Consider the following 27,150-nt stretch of genomic DNA (forward strand, 5'->3'; position numbering starts at 1 on the left):
TTATGACCGGCAGTAAACCCGCTGACAGAAGTACTGCAGAAGGAGGGGTGTTATGCAACACCACATTCCATTTTGACTGCAGCCCTACTCCTAAATGAGTGATTCATGGTTTGAGATCAGAGAAGACCAGTATGATCCCAGATCTGACCATTGCAGAATGCAGACCAAACCATAGCAGCCAGAGCTGCCCATCTTGCACCCCGCAGACAGGAATACTCACATTTTCCTGGTCCTTCCTATCCTGATGCACTCAGCCCTCTCTACTTTGTTCTCATTAGTGCAGGTGTGAATGAGAGTTTTGCATCAGTGTGAATGATTTGTGTTCAGATTCTGAGTTGCTAAAATGTGCATTTTCACTAAATTTTGAGAGGAAAGTGTATTTGTGGTTTTTGTTTGTGCCAAAAGAAGACTTAGTTAGTTAACAAGACTTGCTTAGTTCATACCCTGGTGTGAGGTTGTTCTCATTTATGGGCTAATGGTCTCTTAGGGAGATGGAGGAAGAGGTTGGTGCCTTTTTATTAAAATAGTCTGTGAGTATAGGAGCAGCAGTTCTGTACAGTGTTGCAGCATTTCAGAATCAGGAGTCCTGAAATGTCCAACTGAAAACAATTCTACTTCATAGCATGTACCTAAGAACTAATCAAGTATTCTGTAAATTGAATTAGGAAGGAAAAAGAGTAGATGAGATCTGGATTTAGAAGCTAAACTACCAGGGAAGAAACAAGCATTGAAAAGAAAACAAAATAAGATCCCCAGTTTTTTCAATATCTTTCAGGGTTTCTGGGCACAAGAAAAAAAAAAAAGGGAATCCAAGCTATTTTTTCCCCCAAGTTGCTGGTCATTTTTTTAAGATTTATGTCTGTGTCTGACATGACATGGGAAGGAGTGCATGGCATAAGAAACCTGTCAGAACTAATCAGTCTGTAATTTCAGACAGTATGGAGGAAGACACTTGAAATTGTAACAGATTATTTTGAAAAAAAATAACAAATACTTGCCTGAAAGTAACACGTATGCGTGTTTGTTACTTTGCTTAAGAAGTATGGACTCAGAATGGTTGGTTGAACCATAGTTTGCATGTTAATTTGGTTTAATTTTGTTAACAGGTGGCATTTTTCTAGGTGGCATTGTATTCTATACTGCATTACATATATACATACATTACATGTATTGCGTGCATCTCTGCAGTCTATGCAACCTTTTCACTGAAGTTTAGATGGGATATGAAATGCTGTGTCACAATACATGATTTTTTCCTAATGAACCTGACCTTAAGGTTTTCGCATGCTCAGAATTCCTATGAATTTCACTGAAAGTTCTTGTTGCTGGAGGACTGTAGGACTGACCTTCCTCTAGAAGTCCATTTCATGCCATGTTCAGTGGGGTTGCTCTTTCACACCCTGCAGGAGGGAAAGGTAGGATGGCAGGAAAGATCCTTTTGCAGAAGTATCTCTTGCCACAGTCTCTGGACAATATTTATGTAGAGACAAGTTTGTCAAGAGAAGAGGGGAAACCTCTCCTTCTCTGAGAACCCATTTTGTCAGTTCTCCACATGAAAGCTTTGTCTGTAATCTGGGTAGTTGCTCTATTTTATTTAGAACTCTGTTTTATTCAGAGTTGGTATGTGGACCTTGTTAGAGCAGTACTCCCCCTGCAATGATGCTTGTGATGTGAAGGTGCACAGGTTTTGGCTCATTGCAGCCTCATCTGCCCTTCAGCTGGTGTATCACCAAGTCCATACAGACCAGGCTGAGAGCCTGGCCTTAGGGGTTTGTATTTATTTCTCAGTAAAAAGGATTGCCTCACTCCAGACATTTTTTCCATTGCTGAATCTTGTGCCATGTGTATGCAATCTGCTGTTGACTGTCCTCCACGTAGGAGTTCGGACCGCCAGTGTGATCATTGCCCTGACGGATGGCGAGTTGCAAGACGCTCAGTTTTATTATGCAGAACAAGAAGTAAGTCACTTTTATCTTCACCCAAACTAATTTATGGCAAACCTGTACACATTTACTGCTGACCCCGCTGATTGTATAATATATAAGCTTTGCACTTAATGGCAGTTCTTGGGTTTTTTAGGCCAACAGAGCCAGAAGCTTTGGAGCTATTGTTTATTGTGTTGGAGTGAAAGATTTCAATGAAACTCAGGTAACTTGCTTGTTTTTTCTTGTGTTTTTCTGTTATACTACTGCACAAGTAACAGCATCAGATGAAGGCATTTATTTAATTACTTGGGGCATAAATCATTTTGTGTCACTGTGATGTCTTTTAGCAAGTATGAAAGGGCCCAGTTTTGTTCCCTGTAATTTTGTTTTCCTCATGATTTATGATTGTCTTTCTTTGCAGCTGTCAACGATTGCTGACAGCATCGATCATGTTTTTCCAGTTAAAGGAGGCTTTTATGCCCTAAGAGGAACCATTGATTCAGTAAGTTGGGCATTCTGAAACACAGTGAAGGGTGCCCTTCCCTGCATTAATAAAGCATAGATGAAAATGGTTACCAAAAATGCCCTTATCTAAATCTTTCAGATTCTGAAGAAGTCTTGCATTGAGATCCTAGCAGCTGAACCATCCAGTGTTTGTGCAGGAGGTAAGTTTCCATAAGAACAGTGTGTTAAGGCAAATGAATGACACTGATGAAATGTCAGTAACTACCTAATGTGGTACTGGAGCTGAAGCCTGTGGATGTGTTAGAGTATCCTCTCAGGCCATGGCTAAAGCCCTACATGTTCCTTTTCATGTTGAGAAAAACATTCTGACAATAAGCATGGAGTTGCTGTGTGAGTACCAGCTTGGAGAGCAACTGAGGATACCATTTTTTAAAAATCTGAGAGAGAGAAAGACAAGAAAAGTAATGTAAAGCCAGACTGACAGAGTGTTTCAGGGTCTAAAGGCAGTATCTCACAAATTTCTGGAAAGATTGCATTCCTGGCATCTGCTAGGACTTGTCAGCAGTTAAAACAAGACTTTGCAAAACGTTTACAGAAATTTAAGGTTTATTGAACCAAATATAATTTGTTGCATAGGCCAAGGTACCTCTTGTGTTTTCCAAAATGCTAATGTTTTACTTATTTGAAAGAACCATTATTCTTTACGGTAAACATGAAAGATACCCAGAGGAGTTGTTGATAATTTCATGCCTTTCATGTCTAGAATATTTAACTTGGATTTGTTCTGGTTTATGTTAGCAATTTTCTTGAGTTTTTTTCTACTTTAGAGGCTATTGCAGCAGAGTAAGAGTGACACCATAAGTTTGCTGGAAGGTACAGTTTTTCAGCATGGTTACTTAGCTCTAGTGTCAGTGTCTTGTGTTCATTTTCTTATGCACTGTAAAAAGGAGCGCATAAAAATGACAATGATGCATGAAAGCTGACCTTGAAAACAGATAAAATATGAAACTCAGGAAAAATTGAGTATCACAGAAGAAAAATTGTTCACTCTTCATTTCCACATGTCAATCACAATATGATCTTACCCTGAATATTTCAATTTAACGTGAAACATCCTTGTGTCTTTTGAATTATTCCTAAGTATATTATTGTGGAGTAGACGTAAAATCTTATCGTAGAAAATTTAAAGCAACGATTTTACTTTTAAAAATGCTGTGGAGTTAAGTAGAAAAAAACAGTTTTAAAGATTTGACATTTAAAGTTTTTTTTATTTCATAATGATACTTTCCTATTTTTCTTAGTTATTGTATACCTGACAGTTTTTTATGCAAAGCTTATTGCAAGCCATCCTGTTCAACAAAGTGTCTTTAGCTACATAAAAATGTGCATGTTCCAATAGGAGGGATTTTAGTAGTATTCTTGAAATTGTTTGGAACAATGTTAAGAATATGGGAAAGTTGAACTGGAAACAATGTTTTTCAAATGGAATGTTGAAAATATTTTTATGGAGTATTTGAGAAAATAAATTCTCAAGAAAAAAAAATTTCTTTCAACAAAATGAATATATTTCAGCAAAAAGAGTAAAATTTCTTTCTTCCAAAGGATAATGCGTTCAAACCACTTCATTTTTTGCTAAGCTTGCTAGGTAAAAAGTTTATGACAAATGTGATTAAAATTCCACAAGTACACCTTAAAAATAGTTTGCCCTTAAAAAAAAACCCCTCAAACAATATTGTTACCTTACTTGGTCTGTAGAATTTTTCATTGTCTTTGTGGCTTTCAAACAAGACTAGTATAAATTGGGAAGAATCAATTTCTGTGTAGTGCTGCTGATTTGGCAAGGTGCTTCTTTCACTTGAATTCTGAGGTTTGCCCTGTCCCTGTTGACCAAGCAAGGGCTGGCACATGGTGAAGCTTTGCTGCCCAATCTCCACTTGCTTGAAGGTTTGTTTGTAGCAGCAGAGAGCTTGAAAATGGGAGGAAGCCAAAGCTGCAGCTCCACATGATGTGCACTGTTTGTGTACTGTTGTATTTAAAGTATTAAAGCCTTTAGCACTAAAAATTAGGCCTGCAATAGCATTTATCATTATCCCACAAGCCACAGCTGAAATTACCTCCTGCAAGAGGTTTTACAGCATGAGGCTACAAATATTTACATTTGTGCTTAGATTTATTATCCTTTATTATCCCACTTACTTCAGCATAGCTGGAGATTTATCTGTATAGCTGTGTGCACCACTGTCTCCTGGAAGGAATCTCCTGGGAATAAGCAACTTTTTTCATGGTAGTGGGAATCCAGATTTTGAGTTCAGTTCACTGGACAGTTATAGTGCTACTCTGTGTAATGTGGTTTATTTTTTTAATGTTCTTCATTTGGAATTTACTTCATAGGCTTCACTATTTTTTGCATTAGTGTCAGAATTTTTATGCATTTTAAATTTAGGTAATTACTGATATAATTTACTGATAATGTATTTTGTCAAGATATAGAGCCACTGAAACCTGCATCAACATATATATACACTTTCATGGTGGATGTACCCACTGGCTGAAAATTAGAACATAACATTTTCTAAAAATTCCTCTTCTTTTAGGTTAGGAGTGTTTGTTTGCTTAAATACATAATGGAAATATTCATTTCAAAATTATGATTGAAAAATAATGGACCTTTGGAGCGAGTGCAATATATTATCACATTCTCCAGCAAAGATACTTGTCTGTTTACAGCCTTGAAATCTGTGTCTGTCCACACTTTTTGTATGAAACTTATCTGAGTGAGGTGGTGATAATTGATTTAGCCTTTATTTAGCATTGCTAATAATTTTTACGATTTGCTATGAGATCGTGTGGGTTTTGTGTGGCTCAGTGGAAACAAGTTATGATCAAGGCTTAAAGCAGGGTCTGAGCCACTCCTTGTAAGTGCTCTCATAGTCACTACTGCATTGGTGATGGCTGGTGATCTTGGCTTCATTTTTGACTTGCCAGAGGTTTAGTGAAATGCTAATGGAACAATTTGTATGTGTTGACAATTCCAGTTGGGACTCTGGCTTTCTGTGACAAAGCTATCTGGCAAATCCAGTTACAAATTGATCTCGTCATATGGTGACAGCTATCTGATGTTTAATGCTTTTTGACCCTGCAAATTCATTGTCCCCAATGTGCAGCAGTGTAGTTGGGTCCTTCCTGTTCCCTCTGATTTAAAGTGACCAAGACATGCAGCCTGTAAACAGGCTATCAGTGCAGAACCAGAGGTGCCTCATATCCCATTTGACAGCATCATTGCTTTGATTATGCTTATGGTACGCAGATGTGATTGAAAGGTTTTGTTGGATGTGGCATCCTACTGGCCACATCAACCACCAGGTGTGGATGCAAGCAGTCAGCTTCTCATCAGAGTCAGAGAAGCAGAGCCGACAGCACAGCCAGTGCACACCAGCTCCGACCTACCATCTCGCTGCCAGCGCCGCCCGGTTGTTTCAGTGCTGACCTTTTTCCCTTCGCTGTCTTGTCAAAAGCTGCAATCCATGATCTGACAGTAACTAAGGAAGAAAAGGACGCAGCCAGAGCCAGGGCGCAAAATTAAATGGAATTAGCCATTTCAACAGAGCATCACCCAGAACACGTGAATGCTCCGGAGCAACCGAGGGGCAGGCTGCTGAACAGCAGCAACAAACCTGGTGCCTGCTGTTTGTTTCCCTGCAAGTCTGGTATATTTTCAGCTTGTGTTGGTCGACAGGTTACTACCCAATCACTTGTTCACAACTGACTGTGTAGAGTGGCAGTCACGGTGAAAAGAACGGCAGGAGAGGTAAATTGTCCTGACAAGACTAAACTTCTAGATGCAGCTTTTACCTTTGATGTCTTGTGCTGAAATTTTCTTACTTGTGGCATCTTTTTAAAGCCACCAGTTAAGCTTTTGTGATTGTTGCCTTTTAAGGCCATTAATTCATGAGAAGGGGAAGAAAAATTTAAGTACAATTTTATTTCAGCAAGCTTCTTTTAAAATGTAAAATTGAGATGGGGAAAAATTATCATCTTGGCTGGGTGTTCTCTGCCACTGTGAAGTGGGCTGGTTACAAGCACGTCTGCCAGTGTGTGGTCCCAGGCAGGTAGTTCTGGTGGGTGGGCAGAGGACCAGTTGCCCTCAGGGATGGCCATGACTCTCAGCTCTGCTGGCAAAAAAAGGGATGCTCATAATTCTCAGTATAGCAGCTGGGTTAGATGTGGAATGGCTTAAGGCATGAATCTGACTAATAGTAACTCAAGATTCTTACTGGAGTAAGAAGCAGATGAATCTGCCCTACAGTGCATTTTCATTTGTTTAAAGAAATGCTTGTTACCCCCAGTGAGAACCAGGATGTAAAACCCTTTACATTAAAAAGAGGCCAAATTCTGATGCTGGATTTGTGTATTTGGCTCCTGGTGTACTCATGGAGATCGCAAATGTTATAATTTTTCTTTAGCAAGATACCTAAGCACATGTTTCATTTCAAAATGCACTCCAGTAGATACTTTCTTTTTCTCCTCCTAATATACCTTCTTTGATTCTGTGTACCTTGTAGCTTTTGTCAGTTCAGAGCCCTGGTCTAGAGCAAATTACCACAATGAAAACCAGAGTGTGGATTTCCAGTGCATGATTGTAATTTGTAAATGCCCCGGTCCAATTCACCTGGACTTGCATTTGATCTCAATACAGTGATAATGGCAATGGGTGAGAGAGTTTTTAACAAAAACAAGCTGTTTGTACAGAAAAGTAAAGCATTCCACGTTGTCATGCTAGCTTGCCTTGCAGTAGCTTGATAAAGAAGTGCAGGCAGATGAGGCTAAATGTATTTCAGCCACCTTTGGGCCTCTTGTAGTGTGATCCAATAAAGATTCCTTCCTCTGAGGCATACAAATGACATGGTAGTGCCTTGTATGGAATGTTGCTAAAAGCCAAATCTTGTATCACTAAAAATCATGTACAGCTCCCCTCAATGCTACCAGCATTATTTTGTTCTCCTTTTTAGTATGTTCATCAAAGTATAAATGATGATGCATGTAGACCTGGTCATGGTTTTATTCACTGCTAATGGAGCACTATGTAATTTATTCATATTTTTCAATGTGAAGCTTGAAGACTAATTATTCCTGTGTTGTGCTGTTATACCCCTTGTATTGGGCTGATCTCAGAGGCTGGTGTGAGAGCCCTGTGGTGGATTTGGTTAAAGTAGGAAATTCATGTGTGAAAGTGCAGCTTTAGTGCTTTCCCTTGCTGTGTGCCAGCAATCTCAGCTGTCAGCTGGCTGCTTGTCTGCAGTGTCAAAGGGAGTTTCAGAAGTGTGCTGGGGACAGAACAAATTTGTAACGTGTCTCTCCACCTGCATTAAAGATCTTATCTCTGTGGTCAGTGTAGCAGCTACAATGGCTTTTTGTGTCCTAGAGGGAAGTTTCCCTTGCCACTTCCCTTCCTGGTGCATCTTGTGCCTAGCAGAAAGGGGGCTGTGGCTTTGTGTTGGGCTTCACCTGTACACAGTAAAAGGGAGGGAAGAATAGCAAACTATTGTGTTGTTGGAGCTTTGAGTCACAGGAGGTATAGGAGGGGAGTTCTGTCTGTCAGCATCTTCCTGAACAGAGCTCTGCTGAAAGCCTAGTGCCATCTGCCATGAAGATTAGGAGGAAGGACTGGTACAGGTGGTTGGTAAAAGTGTCTGTCCCAAAAGCCATGGAGGAACCACGAGACGGCATCAGTCAAGTCAGACTTAGTTTTACTGTGGCACCTTTAAGGCATTGCAGTTCTGTGTTACACTTGTGGGAGCTGACTTGAGACAAAGAGAAGACTCTGAAGCACTAATGCCACTGTAGCAGGCTTGGACATTGCTCCTGAATAGAGGGAGTGTCTGTGGATGTTTTATTTCAGGCATAGGGCAGAGAACAGCAACTGTCATGTTTTGATTCAGGTCACTCTGAACAGAAAAGCTGTATTTGAGTTATTTCTCATAAATAAATCATAAATCTTCTATATTTTTGCTTACAGAATCCTTTCAAGTTGTGGTAAGAGGCAACGGCTTTTATCATGCAAGAAATATCGACCAGGTACTCTGCAGCTTCAAGCTCAATGACAGCCTTACTATCAGTAAGTTTGTGGGCTGGTGGGATTGCAGTGACCCCTGTGGCTGTGTCACCTCACGGGCCACAGGCCAATTCTCATCCACGTTAAGGGGAGTCCTTGCAGCAGATGTGAGGGAGAGCTGGGATAGAGATGTGCACTTAAAAGAAGCTTGAAATTCATCCTTATTCAATGCAGAGACCTGTGGGCATTGTGTAGTGAGCTCTTACATGGACGTGCTGCTGTACAGTGACCTTAGCACTGCTGTAGTGATCCACGTGGGTGCTGCATGCAGCAAGAGAGGACTGGGGATCAGGTTTTAAGATGGAAACTTAAAATTGCTTCCTATTCCCTTATCCATCAGCAGTAAAAATAAATATTGCTATCTTGATCCCCGGTGGTGTTTTCAGAGTTTTAGTGACCAGTTCAGGAGACAACTGCCACAAAGCCAGGCCTCCCAGGCACGCTCTGCTCCTCTCTGACACCAGTTGCTGGTCCCATCACAGTGACTGTGTAACTTGACAACTCCCTGTCATTGCTGTGCTGAACAGGGTCTTTTGTTTGCTGTCTCAGCAGCCAGGCAAAGGACTGAACGGCTGAAAAAGATGGAGTGTCCAGTTTCTCAGCAGTGCTCTCTCATTCCTGAGAAGCCATGTGTGTCTGGCAGACTGAAATACGGTGTGGTGAGAGGAGCTCTGCTCCCATTTCATATATGCTGCCCTTGTGGCCTGAGCACAGTAGAGGCTTTCATATGCTGTTGAGGCCAGACTGGTGCCTTCCCAAGCAGTGAATTAACTTACAAGAGGGAACACATGAATTGCTCCTTCATTTCCCATCCCAGTTGTCTGTGCTGATGCTGCAGTCAGTTCTGGTGGTCTTGCATTTATTCTATTTACAGCTATGCTTTAACTAGGATTTGGTTTTCGTGATTTATCAGTTAGACTTTTTGCTTTTTCTTCCCTAACCCAAATCACTAGCACCTTGACTGGGCTTCACACAGTGAGTGCTGACCTGGGCCTGGAAATACACAGGAGGAAAACTACTCTCATTCCATTCCAAATCCATGCTATTTTCCTTGGGTTAAGTTTGCAACAGATGTTGTGATGAGATGCTGATCTGTGCTGGCTTTTTTTCCCTCCCTAAAACATATCACTGACTTCCATGCCTTTATCTCAGCCAAGGAAGGGAAATGAGTTCTGTCTTCAGGTGTGCTTGAAGGGGGTGAGGCATGAAGGAACAACTCTTAGATCTGTTGTTGCTTGAGTTAATTTTTTTCCTACATAAAGAGTAAACAAGCCTCAAAAGTGTAAATAAGATGGCAGCCTTTGTTAGCTCTTTATTCCCTCGGGTATGACTCTTTCCCACTGGCAGCCCCCCAGTGATTGCTGACCATTCAGAGCTAAGCTATAGTCACTGGAGTGGTGTCTGCTCTTGTCCTCAGCTGACACACATTTGGTGGAGTGGCAGTACAGGATTACTGCTGGGCCTCCTGTCTGAATTCATAGGACTTGGCTTTCTGGATGTGACAGGATTAACACTGCTGAATCATGGAGCAGTGGAATGCAAGGAGGTGGGATGATGCGTGCCCTTGTGTTTGACTGTCTGCACAAAACCCTTATAAATGTGGGCTGTTTACAGATGATGCTGCCACAGAGGGAAGGTTGGGTCCAGGAGAAGCTGCTAGTGCAGAGCAGATCCTCATGATCACATCAGTCATGGCCCCTCTCTGCCTGTTTCCTGTAAACGACCAACCATCTCCTGGGTTTGGTTTTTTCTCCCCCAGTATTCTTCCATTTCAGCTCCACCCCATCTCTCTCCTTCCTTTTTCTTGGGCTCAGACAGTGCAGCCTTGGATTCTCTCCTTTGTGTATTTGGACATGGGTAGACAAAAACTGAACCCTAAACTTTGGAGACCTTGAGTAACTTGAGGGGTTGGACTGTTCAGTGTGAGTAGAGGTTGCATGTGATTTTCAGATAGACATGATGAATACTGCTCAAAGCTGAATTCCAAAGGGCTGATCAGTGCAGTCAGGAGCAGAGATAAATGTCCAGTTCTTAGCTGTGGTATCTCTAGCCTGATAGCATCATGTTGGCATCAATGTGAATGGTTATTCTGGTACTTGGATTTGTAACCAGCACCATTGGGGAGTATTGGAACTTGCCAATATATTGAGCTCATCTGTGGCTGTCACTTCCCAAGGGGGTGGCCTTCTTGAAACAAATTTTTTCATCCCTGAAAGTTAAATTGATTTCCTTTCAGATGAAAAGCCGACTTTCGTTCATGATACGTACTTACTTTGCCCTGCCCCAGTGATAGAAGATGCTGGACAGTGAGTATTGCTTTCCAGCACGTGTTGAGAGGGTGGACTTCTGGGTGAAGATGTCATAAATTTGTGTTTGTGTGTGTCATATTGCAGCCATGTCCTTTGTGCCAAATCCTTTCCTAGTATGAGCTAACATAGCTCTATTTAATGTTGGGTCTTCAGCACAGTTTAACCAAAGGTCTTCTTGGACTGTGGCCCCATATCATAGAATCACAGAATGGTGATTCCTCCTCTCTTTCTATATCCTGTTGTTTCAGACCACAAAGTAATTAAATTCAAGACAGGCTTTTAATTTTGATGGAAAGGAGATGCTTGATTTTAATTCCTCTGTTGTTATTGTTTATGTTGCTTCCTGTATTTTGCTCTGCTGTGTCTAGTGTTGATATTTTTCAGCCTTTTTAATCCTGTAGACTTCTGGCAGACATGGCACCTTTTCCCTAGGTGATCTTGTGGGTGCTTATATACTGTACTGGGGCTACAGGTGAATACCTCCCTTGCCTTTTGTATTTGTAGGTGAAGGAAATTAATTTGGTGGAGTTTTGTAATTTTTTATTATTATTTTATTTTTTTTCTCCCCTGGGCCCTTTCTCTGATATTGGAGAATGACTAGGGAAGATTCTTCTTGAATTTCACTGGCATTTCAGTGTTTTTACCCTTCTTGATCTCAGTGCAGGTGTTCTGGATTTGCTTGGATACAAAAGAACACACTCTGGTTCATTGACAGAAGGGTTTATTTAAATAAATCAAAAAGTCTTAGTTTCCTGTGCTATGTACAGTAGTATTGCTGCTGTCTGAGGCATTCTGTTATGACTCACTGTCCTGGTGCCCTTTGCCCCAGGTGGGATGGGGGTTTTTTAATAAAGAGCATATGTCCCAGCTCAACTAATGTAACATAAAAAGGGTGGCTCGTGGGTAAGAAGGGAGGCAAATGCAGGTAAGTGCCTTAGGCCATGAAAATGCCCTGACTCAACAGCGCATCCATGCATGCTCATAAACCAATGGTTAAAACAGAGACAAAATAAAGGTAACAATGGGTGTAAAGATGACACTAAAAATAAACATATCTGTTTTGTGCTCTAGGGTGGTTTTCCTACAAGTCAGCATGAACAACGGGCTAACGTTCATCTCCAGCTCTGTCAGCATCACCAGCACACATTGTGTAAGTAATTCCAATGGGGCTTGACAGAGGAACAATGAGACCCTGGAAAGAAATGGTTGTTCTTCAGGCAAAGCCTCCCTGAGTGAGCCTGACCTCTCTGCAGCTTCTGTGTCACCACTACTGACTGATCCCAGCAGCACTTGGGAAAATAACCAGGGCTACTTAAGGCCAAATTGTTATTGATGGTGGATAGATCATAATAGATCTTCTGAGTAAAAAATTAGAATAAGAGGCACCCTGCTCATTCCTACCCCAGGAGAGAGATCCTCAAAACTTAACAGAGGGAGATCTGAGAAAATGATCGAAGGAACATTAGGGAGCAACACTCTGTTGAGCCTTGGGGTCCCTGATGGGATCTGGGGTAAAGGGCACAACTGTTAGGACTTGTATCTGGAAAGGCCACAGAGAGAAAGGACAGTGATGTCTGTCCTGCATCATGTGGTCAAAAAGACCAGGTGGAGTGTCAGGGACAAACACCTGGAAATGATCCTTTATCAAAATCTGATTTTTAGAATCAAATAAACAAAATTAGGAAACCGACTAATAGATAAAGAGTTGTCTTCCTTGCCTTGGGGTAAAAATAGGCAGTGCCCATAGCTGGCGTGAGCAAGTACAGTAATTAAATATGTGACCTTCTGCTTGAGGTCTAAACCAAGTTGTCTGAAGTACCTGATAGCAATTTGAATCATTGTTATTAGTGTCAAAAGGACTTTTATAGCCTATGCCAAATGCTGTCATATTGGTTTGTAATCATTGTTGGCCATTTTGACAGCTGGAGAACAGAAGGGCAGGAAAGTAGATAGAGGCATCTGGAACTTGTAAATCTAATTTTCTGATGTTTGCAGCAGTGAGGGTTGGAAATATCACACCAGAATGCTGGAACAGTCTGGGTTGTAGGGACACAATATAGCAGAGATGTGTTTGTTTCTTTATGGGATTATTTCTATTTTGCTAAAACTTTCTTCCAAATTTTCCATACTGAGGACTGATATTTTCACATTTAATTTCACTCTTTTACCTCAGGTACAGTAAAACCTTTCCAGTCTGCAGTGAAACACAAGTGTTAACTGGTGCATTTAGTTACCCATATGTAACCTATTTCTGATGAAGACTGAAGTGTCAACCCTAACCAGGGTTCCTAAAGGCCAGAGCATAGATGTAGGAAGCCTTTCCTTTTGGTAGCCTTAGGATAAAAAGAGGAATCCAATCTCCAGTCATGTCAATCTGACAGTTTTTGACCAGCCTCTTGCAGATTGAATGTGAAGGAGGCAGGAAGCCTGATTTGCAGCTGATAGAAAAATACTGTCTCGCTCCTGTTATGTCCCATAAGCTGGGAGGTTGATAGTTCAGTTTCCAACTTTGTCTTAATTTCATGCATTTCACTCTTCTCGTTTTAGAGACTCCCTCCATTTCCTTTCCCCTCCTGTTTCCTTTTCTGTGGGTGGCAGTCAGCTGGCCTTCTCAGCTCTCCTCCCCAGCTGGTCCTTCTGTCTTTTCTGTACAGTAAGTATCTTCACTATAATCCAAAAGCCTCTGTGTGATCCCCGTGCTTATTTCTGTTCAGCTGCATGAAGTCTGCTATTTTCTTTTCGAAGTCCAGCTTCACTATGGTGCTTTGTATCATTAAAATCATTAAAAGAAGACTCTTTAGCTTCTTGCTGCCAGCAGCTCCTGAGCTACTGCTGGCAAATGTCTCAGCAATTTATATGTGCAGTTAGCATGGGAAAAGCAATGCCTGGAAACAAAAGCTACAAAACAAGGAGGTAATGTGTGTTTGGAGTAATAGTAGCAGTGGTACTGCATTGCTGCTGTGCTTGGGTTTGTTTTTAAGGAGTGCAGCAATATTTTGTGAAGTTATGCTTGATTTTTACTCACCCTTTTCTCAGCAAACTGACTTTACTGAGAATTCATTTCTCTTCAAGTATCTGCTTTCCAGGTCCATTAGTTGTACATGGGGCCAAGGGAGGGACAGAGAGGGGGGGCTTAGCACTGAACTGCAACTGGGTTCTGTGTCCTCTAGCAGGCCTTGTTTGAGCAGGGAGCTGGCACATTTTAGAGCAATCCAGCTGCTCCATGGCCAAATGAAGGTGATCCAAACAGCATATCCTGAAACAGGTCAGTTTGTTGCATCTATAATGAAAGGCCACAGAGCAGTGTAGGGATGGTGATGCTGTGACACAGATATGGGATACTGGGTTACCTGCCTAAAAGCATGGAGTAGGAGCTGTGTTTGTGTTAGTCCCATATTGAATGTGTCAGTCCTGACAGCTCTAGGAATTAGCCTGAGAGAGAACTGAGTACCACCTAAGTCAGTCATTCAGGATCTCACCCAGACTTTGCAAGGCTCTTACCAGCTGGTGCTTTCCACCCTCAGCCTTCTCATTGTCTGAGGGGAAAACAAATACACCTAGAACAGTGAAGGGAATCCCTGTTGTAAGAAGGGGCTAAGCATCAGTTTCTGGTGTCATGGAAATTCAGCAAGTTTCAGATATAATAAGGTGAATCTCATGGACTTTATCATATAGAAATCACTTTTGGAATTTGGCTTCTTTCCCTTTATCCTTCCACCTATCCTTCGAAAATCTCTTACAGCTTCCTCTCTACCCAACTCCTCTTTCCTCAGCCTGATTGAAAGACCTTTCTTCAAGCTCTTTTCACATCTTCTAACACCAGGCTTTCCTCTAGTTTCCTGCTAAGTTTTTCCTGTTCCCTGATATCTCTGTTGCTGGTGAATTGAACCTCTTCTCAAATTTTGAAAATCTACCATTGAAGAGGTTTATTTTCCCAGTGTATATTAAAAAAAAAAAAAAAAAAAAGGCTGAAACATCAGAGCTAAAGTTAATATCATTCCAGAACCCAGTACAGTCCAAGGATATGGCATGTCTCAGCATGCCATTGCCCATGTGAAACAAATGTTTACTTCCCAAAAGCCACCTGCTCTGTATGTTCTACAGCACATGACAACCTGATTCCTGTAGTCATCAGAGCAATAGAGAATTAATATCTCTTCTGAGTGCACTAACATTAAATGCCCCAAGTGCAAAGGATCCATCAAGATTTTTTTTGTTTCTAGTAATTCTAAAGAAAATTTGACTTTGATTTTGAAGGTATAGACCCTTAGCTCTGCATCCCCAAAGTCTCACTGTTCTCTGCAGAGACATCAGTGGATATAAGAATCAGAAATGCTTAAGATAATGAGTACAGTATCTCATTTTAAAATAGTAAAACTAGCCCTATTTACCAAGAATAAACAGCATTACTGGCTGGTTTGCATAATCACCTAGGCTAAGGTTGTGTGAGTGGTTTGAGTCAAGAGGCAACACAGGCAGGCTTGGGAGCTGATGCACTGAGCAAGTGGTGCTCTGTTCTATGATATTGGCATGTGAACAGTTATCCATAAGGTCTGAGCTCCAATATTCCCATTCGTTGAATATCAGCATTTGCATATTCTGCATCTCTAGAATGAAAGGTTACTCTGCACACCTGAGGTCTGTGGTCATGTAGTTTGCAATGCCATTCTGACAGTAGTAAGGGACTTGTCCAGAATGAGTTGTATACAAGTTTAACCTTCTTGAATCTAGTGGGCTATAAACTGCAAAGGGGAGATGCTTCCCTGGTTTTGTGACCTCAGACACTGATGTGATCCTAATGATAATAGGGATTGACTGCACAATCTACCTGAGACCTCAAAGTGAGGGAAAGCTGACTCTAAATGTGTAACTTAGGACTCCTGCCTTCTTTGAGACATACAAAGGTAACTCAGAAATAATCATCTTGTTTGCAGCTGACTGGGACCATCCTTTTCATTGCTCTTCTGATTCTCTTTCTGCTGCTGGCTCTGGCTCTTCTGTGGTGGTTTTGGCCCCTTTGCTGCACAGTGGTAAGTACAGTTTTTTTTATTCTATTGACTTGGTTTCATCTATTCTCTGCTAAAGCACAGAGTTAGTGTTGGAGTGGGTGGTTAACCTTGCTTTAAAAAATGGCCACATTTGTAAAGCCCTGATTCAACAATTTGCTTAAAGTGCATGTTTAAATTACTGTTCTCTGGGTTTTTGATTGTTTCAAGGCCTATGTGATTTTTACATTGAATGAGAATTTTAAATAAGCTCATGGATGTGACTTAAGTTTCTGTAGGGATCAAGACCTCCTTTAGACCAGCTTTGAAACCTGCTGCATAATAGTGTAATGGAATTGATTTACTAATGTGTGCACAAGCTGTTACAGTCCTCTTTAAAGACAAGAGTTAGGGTTTTTTTTGCATTTTGTTCGTTGGGGTTTCTTTAATGAATTCAGAGTAGCTGCAGATTCTGAAATCATATCTTTGCACTAACTTGGTAATTATATGTTATTTTTCATCTCATCTGGGTTTGTTTTCAATGGGGCTAATTAGAGGATTGAATAGGGGGGAATGAAGCAGCGTGACTCATTTGTGACATGGGCAAGAAAGCAGGGAGGACATAATATTGAGATGGATGAACCCTACCATTGTCTCAGATTTCTCCATTATTTGTTTATTCCAGGTGATCAAGGAGCCACCTCCACCACCGCCTCCAGAGCCTGTAAGTGTGCTATTTTTGAGCTGTGGCACTGCCTGCAGCCACTGTACTGGCTGCCCAGGAATGTCAGCCCTGTAGGTGTCTTAATGACACCTTAAAGGCTGTGAGAGGAAGTGCTCTGGGTCAGGACAGTTATTTCTGCCTTCTGGCCTCTTTAAATGCATACATCAAAACTGCTTCCATCCAGAGTGAAAACAGTTGCATAACTCAAAAATCCACAGGTCAAGAGTTCCTATGGTATTTTGTTCCTTCTGCTGTGCATTGAACAGGTGTGTAAGCAAATCTTAGATTCTCAAGCTGTGCTGACAGCTGTCCCTCCTCCAGTAAAGCTGCCATTGTTCTCAGCAGAGTTTAGCCCAGATTGGTAGTAAGGAACAGTCTGGCAGCTGAAAAAAAGGACAGCAAAGGCCACATTCTTGTGGCTTTGCTACTGGAAGGGAGACAAAAGCCTGCCCTGGTTGTGGCTCTTCTGCAGAGTGACCTTTGGAAGGACATTTAGCCTTTCTCCATTTAGGTTTTGAGCTGTGTGAGGCCGGATTGTATTTAGCTCTTTTGGGGACAGTAACTCACTGACCCGGACCTCAGTTTAGTTTCACCATAATAGTTTCATGAAAATAATAATAGTAAATAAAAGCACCACCAGAGAAAACGTATATTTACTTTACTTTACTGCCTTTATTTCTTTCCTCTGCATAGGCAATTAAATAATGGAAAAATATTCCATTATTTAATATTCTCTAAAATATTTAGATATTTAATATTCTCTAAAAATATTCCATTATTTAATATTCTCCACTATTCTCTTGCCTAACCCACAAGAGAAGCCTATAGTTTACTGTTAACTTGCTGTAACTTGGCATGAAAGGAAGGCAACCACAGCTGCTGTTTTGAGGTTGCTAGAGGCCACCACTAGCATGTATGTGATCCTGCTACTTGTCCTGAGCAGCAGCACTGTGACAATTTAACTTCAGAATGCGCAGCAGAATTTATGTTGGGGTTAGTGTGATTAGTGTTATCACAAAGCCTGCAGTTGCAGCCATGCTGGCTGCATTTGAAGGAGCTTTCAGAGAGCATCACAGCCCTGCCGAAGTTCCAGATGCTTTGCAATTTTAAATGCAATTGAAGAGAATGAACTGATGTAAGCCTCCAGGAATAACACAGAATACAGATGTTATCCATCCCTTTTCTTGGCCTTGTCTTTATCCAGTATGAGTTGTAATAATTGGGTATTATAATAATTGTAATGTGTGATGAATTTCATTACATTTAGTATTAGGCTCTCTAGGTATGATGACCTGCCCTTCAACTGATACAGTGTGGTATTGCTACTATTAAACTAAACATAGGTGTGTAAAACTTGTTCCAAAGCACAAGCATTAGATTTCCATGTGGTAGCTATTAATGTTGCTTTGCTGTGTGTTCAGTGTAGGGGATATTTGTTACAAATCCCTTATCAACTGGAAAAGTAGCAGCTGTTACTATTGGCTCTGTCCTGCTGGAGTCAGGCAGTAAGAGCTGTTAGACATGAACACTTGAAATCTGTTACATTGCATGGAAGAGGCAGAGTATCTTAAACAGTAGTCATGTTCACAATGAAATCAAATATAAATTAATTTAAAATGCTGATGCAGTTCACTGGGTACTGGTTTAGATTGGCATGAAATGGGATAAAATTTTTGTATTTGTTGTACTCTCAAAAAAAAAGCTTACTGAAAAAACACCAAACCCAACACCAAACCACAATACCTTCATTGCATATTTTTTTCCCAATTTAGGATAAAAACAAAATAACGGGAACAAAAAAAAAAAAAAGGTAAAACAACACCAAAAAGCCAAACAATAACAATAAAAACCCCAACCTCAAACTCCCCTTACTAGTTAATTGAAATGTTAGCTCTAGTCTTGCCTGGCCATACTAAAGAATTTGTTGGCGGAACTGACCTGTTGAACTGTAGCTGAGAGACCACATGTCACTGAATAACCTTTCTCCAAGGCATAACCTAAGAGGTAAATACAAACAAACAAACAAAAAAATTAAAGCATGGCTTCAAAAAGCTATTATTGTCTTTTGGGCTCTTAATTCCTTTTCCATTCCAATAGAAACATGTAGGGTAATTTTGTGAAAATGCCATCTAGTGATGTATCAGTAATTTACATCTCTCTGTAGTACTTGTCTTTCAGTTAATTTTTTGTTTGTTTTTTTATTTAAAAAGTAAGTTCAGGTAGTGTTTCTAGAAACATCCTTGTACTGAGGAACAGTAGCAGAGAGCACTGTGCATGGCCAATCCAAGAGCAGCATGCATGTCTGTGTATAAGCATGAGGCACAGTTATTTGAGGAATGAACAAAATATTGTAGGAGGTTTGTTGTGCTCTCTCCTCAGCTGTCTGTGTACTCGGAGAGTGTCAGGCTGGGACTTTCAGGTGCCTTGACTTAGTGTAATGATATAGTCTGAGAAGTTACAGTTCTCTTGGCTCAAGATGATAAAGCTGGAGATGTGTTCCCAGGCTTGTTGAGCCAGAACCATTTGCCAGCTTTTAGTTAGGCAAGAACAGAAAAATTAACCAGAAGTTAATTCCTGATTTAGACTCTGACATGTTCCAAACAAATAATCTTCAGTCTTTATGATTGCTCTGATTCTGATCTCCCTAACAATTGTGAGGTGCTCCTGTCTGAACCCTGTTTCAAACTGTATAGCTTGAGCCAGACTCCACAAAGCATCAAATAGAGTAGGATAGCTGGTTACAGCTGCTATGAGAAAAGGGTCTGATGCACATGTCAGAAAACTCAACAGTGGTCACTTTTTCCCTCTGTTAGGTGACATTAAGTTCTAAAAGTGCGATTAAGAAATTATTTCTCTGGGCTCACTCACCACTGCATTTTCTGTACAGCACAGTGGCAAGCCAGTATATGTACAATTCATCTATACTTTGCCTTTCCTTACAAATCAGTTGAGATTTTGGAGCTCAATGCATATTTGATTAAATAAAAGCAGCCTGGGCAGAGGAATAGGCAATCCTTTCTGGCTTCTTAGTTAAAATTGCAGCTGCAGAGACAAGAGACTTTCTTGGGTTTGTCAGCAAATAAGCATAATACACAAAGCCAGATATCCAAGGATTGGACCATAGGATGTTCAGCTGTTTTCCACAGTTTATGCTTTTTATGTGAGAACAGCATTAATATCTCCCTGTCTTTCCCACAGGACTCAGATGATGAAGACGGATTGCCAAAGAAGAAGTGGCCAACCGTGGATGCATCTTATTATGGAGGTCGAGGTGTTGGTGGGATTAAGAGGATGGAGGTATTTGGCTTATTCTTTAGTGTTATAAACCCCAGCACATTAAATTGAAAATTGTACCGCTGTGTTTTCATGTGATTTTTGAAGAGGACCGGAGACTGGGACTTAATCAGGACTTGTATACCTAATTTGCACCTTGTGTCCAAGTAACAGGCATCAAGCTGCTACCATTTGCATGAATAATTAAATGAATCTAGCATTAAGAGCTAGAGAAAATTTGCAGGTTAAGAAATGAGATAAGCACCAAAAGAAACTTTAATCTCATGAGTCAAACCCTTTGGTGCAGTTGCAACCAGTTCTCTTGTCAGAGAAATTTGGGCAAAGGTACACTGATTTTTTATTTGAAGGTGCTGTCTATGCAGTGCCTGGTTTCTATGGAAGGGGAGGCTTCTCAGCAAGTTCCTGCAAGACTGCAGATGAAGTATTGCATCTTAATATCTTTAACCATTTTCCTTGGAAGAATTTTATCCTTGATGCTGAGAATGTATGCTGACTGTGACACCATGGCTCATATATTGTTTTTGAATGCAGAGTTACTTTTCTGCTTGAGCTAAGTCAGACAACAAAATCAGATATTAAGATATTAGATACGGGAAAAAATTTCTTTACTGAAAGGGTGATTAGGAGTTGGAGCAGGCTGTCTGGGGAAGTGATGGAATCACCATCCCTGGAAGTGCTGAAAAGGTGTGTGTGGGTATGGCACCTGAGATATGGTTTAGTGGTGCTGGGTTAATTCAATCATCTTAGAGCTCTTACCAACCTTAATGATTCTCATCTGCCCCAGATGCTGTGAATTCCCACAATACCTTAGATTACTGGAATGTGCAAAGGCTAAGTAGTTCCAGCAGTTTTTCAATGAGACTATTTTATTCCTAAGTGTGTATTTCTGATTGTGGTAGGAGTTTGGTGCTTTCATAAATTTGACCTAATTCTGGTTGCACTTGGTCATCTGATGGGAACTAGATTAATATCTGTGGAAACCACCTGCTGGTGGGGACTGCTGAAGTGTCTTCTTACAGTGTGCTCTCCTGACATCAGGTGCGATGGGGAGACAAGGGGTCAACAGAGGAAGGAGCAAAATTGGAGAAACCCAAAAATGCTATTATTAAGTTGCCAGAACAGGAGTATGAGCCATGGGAACCCAAGCCAAAGAAGCCCCATGTGAGAAAACCACCTTCCCAGCGAAAATGGTACACTCCAATCAAGGTAATGTGTCTGACCCTCCATTTTAGCAAGTCTCTTGCGTCACGCAAGATGCTATATTGCACTTTCTTAGCACAACCTTTCTTTCAGCAGAGGTGAGAGAGCCTATTTAGAAAAGTGGCCATTAATCCTCACCTTTGCCTGGTTTTGGAATGTATATTTCACTTGGCACTGTGTTGCCATAATTTTTTGAGAAGAGTAGAGGGCACGAGCAGAGATCTTCCTTTCCTCAGCTCACACTCTTTTCTTGCCTGGGGTGCAACAGCCGATCCCTTGAACCTTAGGGAGGGCAGATGCTGTTTTCTGCCATCTCAAGGCAGCATAGAAAAGGATCAGATAAAGGGCACTGTCCTTACTTTGACTGCATTGTGGCTGAAGGCTTGGGTTGGGATCCAGATCTGTTTCCCCTTAGTTCAACCACAAGACAGTAGTGTTTGGTTTTTGGGCAAGTCACTCAGTCTCCCCATATTTTCACCCTCAATTCTCCCATGTCATTATAATATCTGGTGTTTCAATGTCTTTTAATGTATGTATCCTCACACAACCCTAAAGGCAGGGAAGAGCTGTTCTCCCTGCTTGCAGAGAAGGAAGCTGGAGGGCTAGCACAGTCAAGGCTGCAGCATACCATGCTCATCCCAGGGAATCTATGGCCATGTCCCAAAACAGTGCTTTCTGGGATGAGTTCTCCCCTCCCTTGCTTACTTACAGATCAGTTAAACAGTGCTTGAATGTTTCTGGAAAGCATCTGTGAATTTTAAAGCCTGCCTAGGTAGGTATTCTTCTGGCTGTTTATCCATGTTTCAGTTCTCTTCCCATCTCTACTGTACTTTTGTTCTGCCTTTTGTAACACCTAAAGTGAGATTAGCACTTTAAAGTAACACCTGTCTAATTGTGCCTCTTAAGGGAGTTGTTCACATTAATCTGCTCTCATCCTCACTGCATATTTGTTATTACCCCACTGGGGTTCTTCTGGTTGTCCAGATAAAGTGTACAGAGGCCAGGGTACAGGACCAGTGTGTGTGCAGACAACTTAATGGAGAAAAGCTGTACCAACCCAGCTGTTGTTTAATCTCATGCTATTTTTACCACATTTCTTGTCCATATCTTGTATCTCTTTTTTTTTTTTTTTTTTTTTTTTTAATTGCAGGGTAAACTTGATGCACTGTGGGCTTTGGTTCGACGAGGCTATGACCAAGTCTCTCTTATGAGACCACAGCCAGGGGATAAGGTAAGGAATCTCAAATGCACTGGCTTCACTCCTCTGTTAGTAGCAGCAATGCTCTTCCCTTACAGTCAGCCCATCTATTTTATTTTCATAAGCTTGTCCCTTTTCACATCGCCCTAAAGCTAAAAACTAAACATTTTTTATGTTTCTTGGTTTTAATAATGAAGTTCAATGACAATTGAGAAATCATGAACTGTACAGATGGTGAAAAAACAAATCATAGCAAAGTTAATGGAGAACAAGTTGGGGTTGAATTGTGTACAGACGCATTTCTCAGTCATCTCCTGCACATAGGCAAGGAGTATGTCCTGCCTTGATGAAGTCTATTGGCCAAAAGTAGGTCAGGAGTAGAATCCTCCTGGGAGGCAGCATTGAGTTTGTGCTTTTCAGAGCCACAAAGATGTCTGTGTACTGTCCCTGGGTCACTGGCAATAGCTTCGTTCAGAGCTCTCACAGTTTCCCCATGTGAGCCTGGCACTGTTATGATTGTCTCTATTTTGTTATTCTGAGGGAACAACTCCCTAAGAATTGAGTGCTGCTGCTTTGAGCTGTTTCACCATCAAGGTTTGCTTTCTGCAAGGGTTCTTTGTAACATGAGAACTATGTAGACACAACAGCATCTCTCTTTCCCCTGTGGGCAGAGTCCATACATTTCATCACCTTGGCTCTCAGGTGAGGGGATTATAGAATTACAGCAATAGGGTCCATAAAGTGCTTTTTTGGGGATAGGACTGGTGCAGATGCCCAGGCTTGTTTGCCTGGGTAGCTTTTACACCTAATGACAGACTTTAAAAGTAGCTCTAATTTGCATCAGCTAAGGCAGTAAGTTGCATGTCTCTTGCTTTTGGCAAAATATTATGCCATTTGTCTAGTTGTCAACCAAACATGCTGCATCAGTATTTAAAGTTTAATCTCTTCCATTTTTCTTTTGGCACATAAGGAAACCAAGAGAACAACCCCAGATTCTTATACTACTTTGTAAAATGGTCTTAAATGTTTCACTAAGCTGCATTTTCAAGGCAGCTGTGCTAGAGACACCTTATTTACTTTTTAAGCACGATCTAGAGCTTCTGAATCGGCTCTTTAGGTCCAGCTGTATTTTGATAGCACTAACATTGTATAATATGAATCTATCCTCTGCCTTTCACTCCCCTGGTTGGGACATTTCTATCAATGCAGAGCACAACAGAGCCTCTGTTAGCCAGCATGGTCAAGAAACATGCAGGAGGCTGGCTCAGAACAGGGATCCTCAGTTCCTTGCCTTCCAGCTCTGCTGTGGGGAGAACAGGGGGCTGAAAAGAGGCAATGTAAAACATCAAGCTGAAGGATTATTGTATCAGGGACAACATAAGAAAAATCAAATGTACATCTGGGAAATAGGGTGGAAAGAATCCTATTGAGCCAGATCCAGTGGAATCATAGAATCATCTCTGTTCCCTGGCCTGTGAAATTAACTAAGGCTGAAGAATATTGAAAGTGAAACAAGAATATAACTCGACAGCCTTCTGCTGTTTAAAAAAAAAATAAAAAGATATCACAGGTCTGTATTTCATGGAGAGAACTAGCACAGAAAGGAACAAGTTTATTATTTATTCTTTGAGTAACTTCTCCAGTAGCAGTCTCTCAGTGGATAATTGACTCCTTGTAAGCTGGGTTTTTGCTGGGGATGTCTATAAATCCACCTGTACGTGCAGGTCAGTAAATGTGAGCACACACACACGTGCACACTCGTCATGGTGGCTGAAGAGCTGGGAGATCACGTCAGTGCTGGGAGGGAGCAGCAGCACGGGCAGCAGGAGCTCTGGCAGCGCCAGGAGCAAGGGCACAGCTCTGCCCAGCCCAGGCAGGACAAGGTCACTCCTTGGCCAGCTGTGCTGGCACAGTCAGAGCATTTAGCCTGGGGCTGGGGAGCTGGTGTTCTTCCAGGCTCTGCCATCCAGAGGCCAGGGAGTGTAGGGTGATCTTGGAGCCAGAGGTTGCTTTGGTTTGTGTGGTTTTGAGGGATTGGAGTGGGGGAGAGTTCTTGGTGGGGTCTAAGAGCAGCTTTTTATTTATATTTTAAGGTAATTTCATTGCTGCCCTGGTTGTTCAGGAAAACCTTTTGCTTTCTAAGCTCTATGAACACAATTTCACGCTGTTTGAGGAGTGATATTTGGATTCATGACTCGGAAAAGTCATAAATCTGAAGTTCCCAGAATCAAACAAGTTATTTCCTTTATATTTTCAGAGGTTACCAGAGATATAGGTTGTTTCCCACTGGAACAAGATTCAGTGAAGTTACGTTTTCCAAATTTCTGTTTCACAGTTTACCTCCATTTAAAAAAAAATTCCTTTTTCCATTTTTGCTGCTTCAGCTGGGCATCTATCCCTTTTTGCAGCCATTGGATGAAATCATAGCAAACCACTTTTTTCTGCATAATGAAAATACTCATTATGGAGAAGAGAATATCCAGAGGACAGGGAGAGAAATATTTATTACAAGGCTTTTAGGACAAGGGGAAGATGAAAAAGGTTTTTTTTTTTCATATATATATGTGTGTGTATATATATATATATAGGGTTTTTTTTACATTAAAGCAGTCTTTGGAAACTCTTTTGAAAAGTGTAACATTTCCATCATTTGAAAATGAATACTGTGATGTGGGAGCTTTTCTCTTTCTCAAAAACCTGAAAAATACTTGTACAAAAACTTTGTGATAGTTTTGTTGGTTTTGATGTATTCACCAATGTATCTAGCTTTGTCACAGAGAAGCAAAAGTCTGTTACACTTTTTGACAGCTGTTCAGCATCTTTCCCCACAGTGCAGGCCTCTTATCTTTGGATCTGTAAACCATACAGCAAAGGCAGCATTGCTATCCCAGATTTTTGAATCATGACTTCTTACCCATTCCCATCATGAAGTGAAGTTAAAAATAGCATTGCTTGTATATTTTTGAGTCTTCCTATGGGGAAGCCCATTCCAGAGTGTGAGAACCTTGCAGTAGAAATACAGGCTTGAAGCATGTGTGAAGTAATATGGGACTGACAGCTGCAAGGGGTTCTGTTGTCCTTTCCTGTAAGTGAGCAGGTCTGCTGTCCATCCATCTGTCTTTCTTCCTTCATCATGGTCCTGCTGCCATTCCCATCCTGCTCTTTTCCTTGGTCTCCTGTCCTAGATATTGCCTTCCATTTCCTTCTGTGGTTTCTTCCTCATTTTCTCTCTCAGTTCATGTTTGCATGCCCTTCCCCTTGATGAGACAGACTGATTCCCTGCAGTCCTGTCTTTGGGAGCAGTATGTTGGTCCCCAGCCTCCTTAGCCTGTTCCTCTCACACTGCAGGACCTGAGCTGCTGGTAGCATCATGCTCTGGGCTATGGCCTTGCTGCAGAGCTGGCTGAAGCTCTCAGAGTTTCCCTGCCCCAGCTCATGTCTTCCATGAACTTATCAAGAAATGGATCTCAGGATGGATGATTCATCAGTATTAGGCAGGATTGTATTAATAGGACTGCATTAATCCTTGTGAAAATCACAGGAGCTTTTTGGAACTGCCTATTTACAGAAAGCCATGCAGGCACAAGCTCCAGTGCTCCTTCTCCTGTGTGCCCACAGTGTTTTGCTGGGCTCTTACAGACAGCTCCTCCTCTTGGTCTCCAGTCAAGGTCACATCATAGCACCACCAGTGAATTTTTTTTGTTTGACAAGTACCTCAGTAAAGGGTCACAGGATCACGCTCACTTGACTTCCTCAGGTCACCTCTAGCAGGAATTTCTGTTGCATCAGGATGGACAACAGGGGATAAACACACTTAGCTCTACCCCATCATTAGCAGCTAGGCTGTTATTTGTGGCATGGAGTTTTGCTGAGCTCTCAGACAGCATCAGCAGAGGAGTCAAGGGATAAAAAAGGACTTGTGGCTCTGTGGTGGGTTGCTGGGCCTTCTGCCTTGCTGGAATGTACAAAGGTGAAGTCTTCACAGGCATTTGTGCCACTGCTGCACTGGTGGATCCCTGAGAGCTAGGCTTTCTTCCCACCCCTTTCTCAGAAATCCCTGTCTTAGAGGACCAGCAGTCACTCTTCTGGCCCAAGAAAGGGACTGACAGCTCTGAGGTGGGGATGCTGCTCATCCAGCCACAGGAGTACATCAGTGTTCACATGGCCTGATTGGGCTCTGTATTGCTCAAGGTATTCAGATTTTCTTGAAGATTTTCCCATCACTGTGTTAGTGTCCTCCTAAGCTTGGTTCTGAGCTTGCAGCAGCTGCTGTGGAGGCTGGAGTTTGGGAAATATTAGTGTCTGGCCATCTTGAAATGTCATACAAACAAACCCCAGTAGCTGGTAGGGCAGGCTGTCAGTAGTCTCTGCACGAGGTAAGTTTCAAACTCTTGCCATGGCCTCATGGTTCAGGAGTGGGCTGGTACCAATGGCAGCAGGTAAACACTGAAAGCCTCAGTATTTGCAGAGAGGAAGGGGAGGTGCTTTCCAATGGTCTGTGAGTTGCTGCTTTCAGCAATTCCATTCCATTCTGCCTCTCAGCACGTACTGATTGATGCAGGAAATTCTTAGAGGCTCGGTTTACCAAAGTCTTTGACTAAAAACCCAACATTTTTCCTCTCAGGCAGAATTGATCATTTACTTTAAAGACTTAGAACGTGATCTCATTATTTTCACTGGAACTTTTGTAGCTGCAACAGGGAGTGTAGACTGGATTTTGCTGTCACCATCCCCTTGTATACCCCTGGGACTTTACTTGGAAAAAAGCAATGCCTTAGTAGTACTACCCTGTGGTTTGTACATGTAAAGGCCTTTCCTGGGGAACAGGACTAGAAGTAGGCTGCTGTACAAAACTTTGAGAGCTTTTTTGCCTTTTTCTGTTCCATAAAACTGAGATTAAAAGGCTGCTGTGCAGCCAAAAATGTCACAAACTATGAG

General features: G+C 41.5%; 1 protein-coding gene across 1 annotated transcript in view; it reads left to right on the forward strand.

Annotated features, from left to right (window-relative positions):
* The window catches only part of ANTXRL (ANTXR like), a 57,153-nt gene that overhangs the window by 14,365 nt on the left and 15,638 nt on the right, over positions 1-27,150 (forward strand). Inside the window, exons 6-17 of the mRNA XM_053949553.1 lie at positions 1,879-1,958; positions 2,080-2,148; positions 2,347-2,427; positions 2,530-2,590; positions 8,407-8,505; positions 10,739-10,808; positions 11,883-11,961; positions 15,746-15,841; positions 16,482-16,520; positions 19,719-19,817; positions 20,853-21,020; positions 22,165-22,245. Of these exons, the coding sequence (XP_053805528.1) occupies positions 1,879-1,958; positions 2,080-2,148; positions 2,347-2,427; positions 2,530-2,590; positions 8,407-8,505; positions 10,739-10,808; positions 11,883-11,961; positions 15,746-15,841; positions 16,482-16,520; positions 19,719-19,817; positions 20,853-21,020; positions 22,165-22,245 (1,022 nt within the window). The remainder of the gene's footprint in view (positions 1-1,878; positions 1,959-2,079; positions 2,149-2,346; positions 2,428-2,529; positions 2,591-8,406; positions 8,506-10,738; positions 10,809-11,882; positions 11,962-15,745; positions 15,842-16,481; positions 16,521-19,718; positions 19,818-20,852; positions 21,021-22,164; positions 22,246-27,150) is intronic.

The sequence above is a fragment of the Vidua chalybeata genome, chromosome 8, assembly GCF_026979565.1.
Source record: "Vidua chalybeata isolate OUT-0048 chromosome 8, bVidCha1 merged haplotype, whole genome shotgun sequence".
Lineage (NCBI taxonomy): Eukaryota > Metazoa > Chordata > Aves > Passeriformes > Viduidae > Vidua > Vidua chalybeata.